Here is a 13,040-nt window from a genome sequence, read left to right on the forward strand (position 1 = left end):
AAGTCTTCATTCCTCACTTCATTCGAAATTCTGGAAACTTCACTTGGAAGCTCTGTTGGGCGCCGCTAGGGTTTGAATTGGGCATGAAAGGAGGAAAAAATTAGTCGTTTGTTGTTGCTAGGCGCTGAAATGAGTGCTGGGCCTATGGGGCGCTTACAACCTGATCTCCCTTTTGTGTATTTGTTGATTCTGGGCACATTTTGGGGAGCTGCCGTGGAGATTTTCTTGTATTTTCTGGGCGTGGCCTTTTGATGTCTTCATTCCCCTTGGCAAACTCTGTTGTGAGGTAGCCGCCATGAGGGTTCGAGCGAGAATGAAGGGCATTTCGAGTTTTTGAAAACAAACACTCAGGCCACCACGAACGTGCCACATTCTGAAGGCTTTTTCGAACTTCTGGAAGCGGCTTTCTGATTTCAATAAATACTAGGCATTTCATCTTTATTTTCTGCAGTAGCGTGGTCTTCTTGCTGGGCGCCATGTCTGATTTCTGGGCGATTTTCAGGTCTCCATGGGTTTTTAGAAGGAATTGCAGGTATCTTCGCCATTAATGGCTGCTACTAGTAACCCTCCTTTTGCTTTTTTGCTGTTCTGGTTCTGATTTTCTGAGCATAATTCCGAAAATAATGGTTTTAATCTCCACATGTTTCATTCTTCATAACATGCCAATGAAACTCCTTAAGATTTTTCTTAAAAAAAATGTGGAAAACATATTGCTGTGTATATCTCTGAATGACTGTTTTTAGGAGATTTTCACTCTGTTTCCATTTTTCAATTTGATCTTTCTCAATTCTGAAAATGACTTTCTGAGCATAATTCCTTCCGAAAATAATGGTTTAATCAGATTTTTTCTTAAAAAAAAAACTCAAAAGATGTGAAAATCATATTGCTGTGTGCATCTCTGAATGACTGTTTGGACTGAAAATGGTGGAAAAAACATTATAAACCCTCCTTTTGTCATCTGCCATTATGCTGTGCGTTAAAATATGTATTTTATGAAAACTATAGCTGTATATATCTACAAAATACTCTTGAATCTGAATATCATTTGCAAGGACGTAGCCGTCTTGGAATTGTTGAAATATCTGATCAATAATGCCTCTTCTAGATTATCATAAAAATTTTCAAGCTCGATGCATAAAATGTCCTCTTAATGATCATTTGTAAATATTTGCACATCTTGTTCATGCTCCTTGCATGCATCTTCTCTTATACCCCTTGGAAAAAGCATATTAATGTTGTTTGAAGATCCGTGCACTTGCTGTCATGGAAGATATGTAGTTGCAAATAATCAGATAGAGATGCACCTCGAATAATTCATTCATTTCATGTGACATCTACTTAGCCGTTAGCTTGATATTTTGATGGCTGCTGCTACCTTTGTTTTGAATATAACAGCAACCTGATCATTTATTGCTCTTCCGCATCGAAATCTTTAACATAAGGCTATAAAAAAAAAAAACACACTTCCTTGCTTTGCAACAGTCATTGCTCCCCAAGCATCCCACTGTCTTTGACTCTGTCATCATCTCTACAAAACTGTCTTGACTATCCCCTGTACTCCTTACAAAGTGACTGCACCGTATTTGCAAGGGTTTGTATGTATCAACAACAGCAACATTTGCTTGATAAGATTTCACTATCCTTGCATACATCTTCTAAGACATGTGACCTGTGGCGTGAATGATTGCTGTCCATACTGACTTTGATTCTTGTCTGTATCATTTTCTAAAATATGACTGCATGCCTTTGTGAATTGATCACTATGATTGTATCTTTGATTATATGCATCCCTTCCATAATTGTGTTTAATGGTATCTTGCATTGTGTTAGAAAATCTCTTCGTTATGATTCTGAAAATGCATTGTATTCCTTACTATTCGCTGCCCACTGAGTCTGAAAAACTGAATGTTGCATTTTCTGTACTTAGTGTACAGCTTTATGTATGCACTGCATATCTCATTAGCATGCATAAATACCTTGTCCACGCCCTTTAAAAAGGACAGTCTTATCATGCTTATTGGCTGATCATGTGATCGCATACTTGCGTTTTGTTACACTTTTTTTTTTTTATCACTAGCTCTGATATAACTTAATTGTATGAGGCCTTGCTATTGTTTCACATGAGCTGGGCTCAACCCTTGTGGGAGCCTCATTCATCCCCACTCATTTTTGTGAATTTCATGACCAGCAAGCTGTCCCTCTTCCTAATCCTGCGCATGAAGCAAACGTGTTAGCAAAAATATGCATATGCATGGTGATTTTCCTTTGATCTGATATTTGCCTTTCGAGATGATCCGTGATGCTAGTTATATGCATCTGATGCATGTAGGGATTATATATATATATATATGCGTGCATTAGTAAACATGTTAGGAATGTAGTCAGCCATTGCTTAGAACAAAATGTTCTAACGCATTGCATATTTTAACTCTTTTGTAGATATCGGAAGGAAAGCAGATATGGACCAGGGTGAAGCAGCAAGACAAAGGCAACGTTGAGTCTACTTCAACTGTTCTAGTCATTCAGGTAATGACTGGTTCCATTCTCAACATGCCTTATTCATTTTTTTGTACTTGTGTATACATATCTGTATATTTCTTTTCTGCACTTGATGCATGTAGCTAGTCTCACGGCTCTTTGTGTGGGACGCACGTTTGAATATTAATAAAATACTTCTCCTTGTGATGAGATGTCTCTTTCTTTTGTTGTTACAGACTAGAAGTATTTAAAAATACCATCTTTAGCTCATTCCTTAGTGCAGTTGGAAACACAAAAATAGAGAAGTAGTACACACTTGTTTCATTTTGTAAAACTAGCATATCTTAACCTATTTTTCAGCTAGAAGCGAAAAATAGGTAACACTAATTTCATGCCAGTTTGAGGGAGTATCTTGAGGCCTTGTCACACATTCTTCATATGTCAAGACAGCCTTCCCATCCAAGCGTTTGGATTTTGCAGCATTCATTGTGTATACCCTTTCTTCTGTCCTCTTCTTATGATTCATAAACTGGTCAAGAGACAAAACATTTCTGATCTCCGTAGGGAGTGATGCATACTTCGTGTAACAAGCCCGTATCTCATCAGCCACAAGGACTTCAACTTAAGGTGGTGGTGTTTCCCTTGGAAGGAAAACAAGCTGCAAGGGTCTTGGCACTGAACCAACCGACATTCCACCATTGTTACTGCTATGGTTGCTAGCATTCCCATTACCTCCTGGATTGTTAAAGGTGCTAGCATTATGATCACTGGTGTTTTGATTTTGATTATGACCTCCACTAGGATTCTGAGTCATAGTAGCTAGCAACTGGGACATCATATTTATCATGGTGTCAAACTTCTTCTAACCTCTTTCCACAGCCACATTTACATCATTCTGACCAAATATTCTCTCTGCCATTGAATCAACCACTGTTTCTCTATCACTCAAGGAGAACTCTGATGAATCGGAACACACGGGCTGGCAAGAAAACCAACTCTAATACCATTGTAATATTCCCCTTAATTTTTTTTTTTTTTAGCAATAAGAATTACAAGCAAACACCATAACCCGTTAAGGTTAGAGAAATAATCCAAACTACTGAAAGGGAACCCTTCCACCTTTTGTTCACCGAGAGCCCAATCTGGGAGGGTGAGAGCATACGGTGTTCCGGGGATCGTTAGCACCATAAACCAAACTGAAATTACAATGCACGGGCGGCAAGCCAGCCCCTTCTGCTTATCCAACAGGGTAGAAACTGAACTTTTGGCGGTAAACCAGCCAAGGGAAATAACAAGAAACTAAAACTCAATCCCTCTACCGGGTATTTCAGCGGGAGGACATTACATTAAGCTATCACTCTACCGCATATTTCAGTGAGAGGACAATTGCATAAAACTTATCACTCGACCACTTATTCAGTGGGAGGACAATTATCTCTTGCCCTTTGTTGCCTTCAATGATTGCTAATATCTTAATGGAGCATTCAAAGACTATGCTTTCTCTTCCTTCCACTAGCAACCAAAATGTTGGAAAACATGTCTTGATGAAACTAGCATAAATTGGTTGAATAGAAAGAGAAATCCCATACTTGTGTCAACAACCTATTCGTCAACATAAAAGCCACTAAGAATATGGTAAATGGATGCTCCTCTTCCTTTCTTAGGTGCACTATTAATAAGGAGAGTGATGTCTATATTCAGCTATGCAAGCTTTTTCTTTCAAAAATAAAGGAAATCAGGCGATCTCTTAAGCAAATGGGGAAATGCCACAATCAACAATTCACACCCTTTTAAACTAAAACTAAGTAGTCTTTACTATTACTTAAGGATTTCTAAGTGAATCTATGTGCATGTCAATGTTAAACTATTACCATTCAGGGCTTTACTAATATTCTCATAGTAAATACTTTTACGTTAAATGGAACTGACCATTGTCATTAAAATGTGAATGAAAGATTGAGAATCAGATAGCACTGTAAGCAAAGAATGAAGGGGGACTCGAAGGAGACAAGATCAAAAAAAGAAGAAGACATAGAAAGATACAAAACCTCTATCATCTCCGTACGTCCTCTCATTGTCTTATTAAATCCAAATATTTTTAATTTTTTTTAATAATAAAGCCAATTTTCATGTTTTAAAAATATTCAGTAATATAATTCCCAAAACTTATACGGGACCCTTATTTTTATATAATATTTTTGGTAGAAATTATTGTATCAATATATTGAATTTATACATATAAGAGGGCCAGCACCAAATTTTGAGATACACAGCAGAGATTGTAATATAAACTTCCTGTCTGATCCGACGAAAACAAACAAACCTGACTGGTTAATTGATCTGCCAGAAAAAAGTCAGGAAGTGAAACCTGCAATGTGGACAAAGGATAGCCTCTCAGTTTTCCTAAAATAGAGTTCAGTTTATGGATGAAATGATAGAAAATAAAGTTAATGTGTACCTTGTAAAAAGGGACAAATATACAGTGAAGTGCAGTCCGAAGCAAGAAAAGTCGGCTTGACTGATAAAGAATTTTGAAAGGTAAAAATAGTGCTAGCAACAGAACCTGCAAGTAGGCCAGAAATTGCACTCAAATAGGAAGATCAGTAAATATTTGCAATGTGAAAAATAGTTTTCCTGAAGATCATAATAAATTTGTTATCCTCTATGTCACCTAATCTTGCTAAGTTTCCACATTACTTCTCGTGTTATAATATACCTTGTTTGGATTATTTGGAAACCAGCAAATGATCTATTCTCCTCAAGAAACAAATGTTCAGAATCTCCAAACTAGAATAATAACAATAGAATCAAGAAATCTTTAGTTGTTATCTTACCACAACCAAAGTCAATGGTACAAAATCTCCAGGTATTGACAGAGATTTTGTACCCAAGTTTAAGTTCAAAATAGCACCAGACAATGTCATTACGGAGAGAGCTGTGGCGATTAGAAACAGTTCTCTGAATCCTAGCTCAGTCCCCCAATTAAATTCAAAGATGAAGGGGTAGTTGATTCGGAAGTATTGCCAAAAGTACAAATCTGCTCCATACATGAACATATGCACGAAAATAAAGCCCAACATGCTGTGACAAAAAAATTTATGCATATTGTTCAGAGAAATAAAATAACTAAATCCAAATATACTGTGCCAAAAGAAATGATACCCAAAATTGGAAGATAAAATTTTAAATAACTAAATCTTTTTAAAATCAACTCGCTGGATCAAATCTGAACTAGTACTTTGTTGCATGTTCTTTATGATGACATTTTGTGACATAGTAGTGAGTCAATCAGAGAGATGCATGTAAAAACATTAAACCTGAACATGATAAACAAGTAAGGAGCACGCAATAAGTTCTAAGACAAACTTTTAAAGTGACTTGCATCAAGCCAAAATCCAACTTCCTCTGCAATGTAATTATGAATGTTCTGGTTCAAAGCATGAGCCAAAAAAATGGACAGGGATAGGGACCTCATCTGAGTTCAATCTAGTGGCTAGATAAGATAAAATGAATGCAAAAAGTATTTACGAGAAAAAAAAACAGACTTTTCATAAAGATGGGAAACTATATTTTCAAAAATATTAGATACCTGAAACTGGATAAGGATTACATAGGAAGGTGATTTGGAAAGTGAAAAAAGCAATAACTGACTCTTCTTTTGATGATGAATTGAGAACAAGACACATTCCAAAGGAGATAACCCCAAGGATTTATAGTTTTCTGAAAATTCACAAAGTAGAAGGCCCATAGTGACAAATTGTAAGTAACATGGACTGTACAACTTATAAACTAGCTAATTTCATAGCCAAGAGTCTGAAACCTTTTGATGACAACATCTCTTCCTTTACTCAACATTTGGCACATCTTGCTAACTTCAGCAAAAAGAAGAAGGCAGAATAAGGATGACATCTTAGTTAAAATTGTTATCTTTGTACATTAAAATTCCAGTTTCAAAGGTCACTGATGTAGCAAGAGAAGTTTCAAATGGAGAAACTGTGGAGTGTGAAAAAACGAACTGCTACGAAGGGTAACCAAATCCTTCGAGGATCCCAGTCCCAACTCTCCACTCAAAACGAGCCTTCAAGTGACTACGACCTCTGAGTTCGTTCACTATTAAAGGAGATGAGTGTTTAACTAACCAGACTAATTAATTAATCTATTTAGTTCACAGGGAATGAATAGGATAGACTACAAAGACCTTCAAGACAGTGTCGTGAGCTCACTGCCTAGGACGACAGTGTGGCACACAAACGTCCTATATGGAAAGAACACATAAATCCGTACCAAGAAGTACAATGAAATGTATAATGCCCTGTAAGATAAATGCTAATGAAAGTATGGAACAAAGAGATACTAAACTGAAACAAAGCAATAAAATGATTAAGAGGAAGCAAAGGAATGTTCACTAGAACCTAAGAAATGAAGCTCTAGCAAGAACTGTCATCTTTTCCACTAGAACTTGGACACAAAAGACCAATGACAAAATGTTGGGTGGTTGTGTTTAGAGGTTTGCCTCAGTCAAACCACCGCTTTGGTGTTTCCATCTCCATGGACAGCCTATAGACAAGATTATATTTAAAAAGATCAATGGATACAACCAAGAGTAAAAATAAATGATATGCTAGTGCAAAGACAATGAATCAAGAACACAACCCAAAGAGTTGTTGATACATGATAGCTTCGGTAAGATAAATGATTGAATGAGAGATAAATGAAGTCTCTCATTCAATCATCTATCTCATCGATAGACTATAATAGACTTCACTTATTATTCCTTTGTTCTATCATCTGATATTACTATTATAATTGCTCTCCTTATATATATGGTGCATTATCGGTTTTACCGATTATAATCATACAAACTGATGTTAAATTTACGATCATGCTAGGATCGTATTTCATGATTGGTGTTAATAAATAAACATTCCAATCTAACAATAAACAGTAACCTTGATATCCCGATTGTTATCAGGCTTCATTGTTAATGCCATCGATTAGTTATCGGGCTTCATTGTTAATGCCACCGATTAATTATTGGACTTCATTGTTACGCATTGACACCGATTAATATCGACATTAGATTGGTTACGTATTGCAAATGAAAAGGCACGATCAAGTGGCATCTTGATCGGCCATGTCTAATAGACATATCCGACCAAGGTGTCACTTGATCGTCCCTATTTTTTTATATACACTGATCAATGATAAATGGAGAAGACATCGAAATTATTAATGCTCTATCTCCACCTGCAATACATAGAATATAATTAATCACCAGAACAATTATATTGTGATAAACATTTACATTGAAATACAACAACATTATATGTATACCTTGATCATTGAATTGGAATTTGAAAAACATTTACATGGTATCAGAGCCAGGTCCAGGCTAGGAGCCCCAAGCACACGAGAGGTGTGGCTTAAGGGGGGGTGTTGGTGTTGGAAATAAGCCACACCCGGACCAATGATGGACTGGTCCAAGAGGGGCCAGTATCTCAGTGGTAGAGCACTCCAACAACGTATGGAAGGTCCTAGGTTCGAGTCCTAATTGGTCCATGTCTGAACATGGTATCAGAGCGCTGGTAGATCGAACCTGCGGCTTTCAAATTTGTGAAAAATTCAAGTCAAGAATATATCTAACATTGCATTTCTCCAAATGGCCAGCACTATCAGATTTGAGGATAGGCTCGAAGGAGGTGACAATTTCTCAGCATGAAAGTTCAGAATTAAGATGATTCTAAGAGAGAATAAAGTTGAATCATTTGTAAAAGTTGAATCTCAAGAACCTGAGAACGAACTTGACAAAACGACATTGATCGAAGGCAATGAGAAGGCCATAAAAATAATAGTTGATGGGGTGAGGATTAATATTACACTATCATAAAGAAACATGAGACGACCTACCATATGTTCAAAGCACTTGAAAATGCATTTAAGATATCCAATGCAAGTAGAACCTTGGCCTTAAAAGAGAAATAAATCATATAAGTATGATCAAAGGGGAGTCAGTCAATGCCTACTTCATGTGGATATCAGCCCTAAGGGATGAACTAGCAACACTTGGATATGAGATCCAAAGCAAAGAGTTAACACTCATTGCCCTAGATGGGTTGCCTAGTAAATGGGAAACGTTCGTCCAAGGTATCAGTGCAAGGGCTAAATATCCAAAATTTGAGAGGCTAAGAGCAGATTGTCTTCAAGAAGAATCAAGGTTAAATAAAAAAGGGATCAAACAAAAGATTATAGATGAAGATCTCCAAGTCCTAAATACGAACTCCAATAAGAAAAGCAAGAAGAAACAATTTAAGAAGAGGAAAGGTCGTCAAGGCAAGAATACCTCCAAGAAGGATCTCTCCCATATTCAATGTTACAGGTGGGACAAATTCAGCCACTATGTTGCTAAATGTCCTGAAAGGGCTAAACAACAAGCTACATTTGCCAAAGATGGAAAATCAAAGGGAGAAGATGACTCCGAGAAATATGTACTATACTCAGCACTTTCAAACCAAGCATCAAACAAAGCTAACTCATGGTTGATCGACAGTGGCTCATCCAAACATATTGCAGGGTTTTGAGAAGTGTTAGACTCCATAATAGAGGAGACTGATGAGGAAGTGACAATCGGAGATGACTTTACACATCCAGTTAGATGAATTGGAACTTGCACCATCAGACTGAAGTCAGGCTTATCATTACAGCTTACAGGAGAGCTATATGTCCCAGGCATCAAGAGGAATCTAGTCTCCATCTTAGCACTAGAGGATAATGGGTATAGGGTGACCTTCATGGACAACAAAGTATTGGCTTGGCCAAAGAATTCGTCCATTAAGAAAGCCAAAACCATTGGTCAAAGACAAGGCTACCTGTATGAGCTGTGCACAGAGCCCAACCTAGCCCTAATCCATGAAGTTGCAGATGCTAATGAAGTTTGGCATAGAAGACTAGGGCACCTGAATTTCAGAGCTTTATCATCTATGGAAAACCTTGTCACAAGTTTACCCAAGTTAAAGCAGCATCATTCAGGGGCATGCAAGGGATGTGCCCTAGGTAAAAATACCAAGGGTTCTTTTGAAAATAGTACTAGGAAAACAAGTAATGTTTTAGAATTAGTCCACTCTGATGTATGTGGACCTATGTCTGTACCATCTTTAGGAGGATTTTTGTATTATGTAATATTTGTGGATGACTACTCTAGAAAGACTTGGATCTACTTTCTGAAATGTAAAGAATCAGAAGAAATCCTTAATAGGTTCAAAGAATTTAAATCACTAACAAAAAACTCCTCAAGAAATAAAGTTAAAACCTTAAGAACTGACAATGGGGGGGAATAAACCTCAGATCTGTTTAAGGATTTTTGTAAAAAATGTTGGGATAAAGAGGGAGCTTACTATACCTTATAATCCTCAACAAAATGGGGTAGCTGAGAGCAAAAATAGGACAATTGTAGAAGCTGCCAAAGCTATGCTCCTTGATCAAAACCTAAATACCAATCTTTGGGCATAAGCCACCAGCACTGCCGTGTATATACAAAATAGATGTCCTCACTCTCATATTGAAGACAAAACCCCCGAGGAAGTTTTTACTAAAACAAAGCCAGATATCAGCCATCTTAGGATATTTGGGTGCCCTGTTTATATTCATGTACCTAAAGAGAAAAGGTCAAAACTAGAGCCTTCTGGAAAAAGGAGAATACTTGTTAGGTATAGTGAAACCTCCAAGGCTTATAGAATCTATATACCTGGTCAAAGGCATGTTGAACTTAGTATGGATGTAATTTTTGAAGAAGACTTAGCCTTCAAAAGAGCCCAAAGTTCCATGGAACTTGAAGTCCATGTTCCTGCCCCTAGCATAGATGAAGATCCTTCCCCTGAGCTTCAGAGGGAGAATCTTGAGGAAAATGAAGGTGAGATTCAAAACCCACCTAGAGAAAATCTCAAGAAAAGACCACTATGGGCCACCAAAACTATAGAAGAAGCTTAGAAGTATGCTGCCCCTTCAAGAACCTTCAGAGAAAGCAAAAGGCCTAATAAATTCACCAGCTATGTTGCCCTCATGAATGATCTTTCAAAAGTTGAACCTACCAATGTATCAAGTGCACTTAAACATCATGTATGGAAGAATGCCATGTCTGAGGAATATCAGTCCATTATGAAAAATGATGTTTGGGAGATTGTTCCTAGGCCAGCCAGAAAAACTGTGGTTTCCTCCAAATGGCTTTTCAAGATCAAACATGCTACAGATGGCAGCATTGAGAAACACAAGGCCAGAATTGTAGGCAGAGGGTTCTCACAAAAGGAAGGAATTGATTATGAAGAAACCTTAGCACCTGTAGCCAGATACACCTCAGTAAGAGCAGTCTTAGCCATTATAGCAGCAAATGGATGGAAAGTACATCAGATGGATGTAAAGACAACATTCCTTAATGGAAAGATTGCAGAAGTAGTATATCTAGAGCAACCTGAAGGGTTTGAGAATCATGATGCAGAGTCTCATGTGTGTAGACTCAAGAAAGCTCTTTATGGGCTTAAACAGGCTCCCAGGGTCTGGTATGAAAGAATTGACACTTATCTCACAGGGCTAGGCTTCTCAAAGAAATATGCAGATCCAAATCTCTACTATAAGCAAGATGAAGGTGATATGCTTATATTGATTCTATATGTTGATGATTTGCTAATCACAAGAGAAGATCACCTCATAGATCAGTGCAAGAAAGACCTTGCTAAAGAATTTGACATGAAGGACTTGAGACTCCTTCATTACTTCCTAGGATTGGAAGTATGGCAGAATTCTGATGGCATTATACTAAACCAGGGTAAGTATACCTTGGACATTCTGAAGAGATTTGGAATGTTGAACTGAAAACCTATGACTTCTCCAATGGAAACAAACTTTCATAAACTTAAGGAAGCAGCAACAGAATCACAACCCACAGATCCTACTCTATACAAGCAAATGATTGGGTCCCTGATGTATCTAGTAAATATGAGACCAGATATATGTTATGCAGTTAATGCTTTGAGTCAGTTTATGTGTGATCCAAAGGAAATACACCTAGTAGTAGTAAAACATATCATGAGATACCTACAAGGTACTCTAAAGCTTGGTCTCAAGTATGAGAGAGTTGATCTGAATTTACACGGATTCACAAATTCAGATTGGGCTTTAAGTGTAACTGACAAGAAAAGCACCTCAGGATGCTGTTTCAGTTTAGGTTCAGCCATGATATCCTGGATCAGCAGAAAGTAGTCATCAGTAGCATAGAGTTCCACTGAGGCTGAATACATTGTAGCTTCCATGGCTGCTCGAGAGGCAGTATGGCTTAGGAAGTTGCTTGTGGGATTATTCAGTGAACCAATGAAACCTACCAAGCATATTGAGATTCCTTACCATTATGTGCGAGATATGGTAGACAGGAATGTGATCTAGTTGGAATACATTTGTATAGGAGATCAGACAACAGATATTCTTACCAAACCATTTTCCAGAGTGAAGGTTGAGCACTTCAGAAAAGGTCTTGGTATGATTGAAAGGTAATTTGCTTTGTAATCTGTACTTATATATTAATAAGATGTTTAATGTGTAAACTTCTTTGTCGTGCTATGACTTTTGTGGGCTCCACCCCCTGTGTACATTTCTAAGAGGTGATGATCTCTCAGATAATGAACACTTGTATGAAGACATTATAAGGTGACAATCTTATAATGATCAAACTAGATATCATGTGTGATTCCTAGTATGTCATGGATGTGCCATGATTATATTGTGGTAAAGACATTTGAAAATGTCAGTGCACATACCACAATTTGGATAAAGTGAGGATTTAATTATTCTCATGCATTTATCCTAAGTATTGCTTGCTTTGCAATACTGATATCACGTGCTTAGGTGATATCTTGTCATCACAAGTTAATGTGGTGAACTTCTTGTACACATGTTTAGGTGATACTTCATGTCACGTGCTTAGGTGATATGACTTCTTGTATCATGTGTTTAGGTGATACTTCATATCACGTGTTTTAGGTGATATGATCCCTTGGAGAGTGAGATTATAAAACTACATAAGGAATATTGATCAGCATGAGAAATGTGATGCTAGATATGTTGTTTGTCATTCATCTTCCTGAGCTAAGAGGGAGTGTTGATACATGATAGCTTCGGTAAGATAAATGATTGAATGAGAGATAAATGAAGTCTCCCATTCAATCATCTATCTCATCGATAGACTATAATAGACTTCACTTATTATTCCTTTGTTCTATCATCTGATATTACTATTATAATTGCTCTCCTTATATATATGGTGCATTATCGGTTTTACCGATTATAATCATACAAACTGATGTTAAATTTACGATCATGCTAGGATCGTATTTCATGATTGGTGTTAATAAATAAACATTCCAATCTAACAATAAACAGTAACCTTGATATCCCGATTGTTATCAGGCTTCATTGTTAATGCCACCGATTAGTTATCGGGCTTCATTGTTAATGCCACCGATTAATTATTGGACTTCATTGTTACGCATTGACACCGATTAATATCGGTATTAGATTGG

The 13,040-nt window shown here is 37.2% G+C and overlaps 1 protein-coding gene across 1 annotated transcript in view; it reads right to left on the bottom strand.

Moving 5' to 3' along the window:
- LOC131049133 (phosphate transporter PHO1 homolog 9) overlaps window positions 1-13,040 on the bottom strand; it is a 135,841-nt gene that overhangs the window by 79,250 nt on the left and 43,551 nt on the right. Inside the window, exons 8-10 of the mRNA XM_057983163.2 lie at window positions 5,313-5,559; window positions 4,937-5,041; window positions 4,802-4,846 (exon numbers count right to left, since the gene is read on the bottom strand). Coding sequence (XP_057839146.2) covers window positions 4,802-4,846; window positions 4,937-5,041; window positions 5,313-5,559 — 397 coding nt within the window. The remainder of the gene's footprint in view (window positions 1-4,801; window positions 4,847-4,936; window positions 5,042-5,312; window positions 5,560-13,040) is intronic.

The sequence above is a fragment of the Cryptomeria japonica genome, chromosome 10 (assembly GCF_030272615.1).
Source record: "Cryptomeria japonica chromosome 10, Sugi_1.0, whole genome shotgun sequence".
Classification (NCBI taxonomy): domain Eukaryota; kingdom Viridiplantae; phylum Streptophyta; class Pinopsida; order Cupressales; family Cupressaceae; genus Cryptomeria; species Cryptomeria japonica.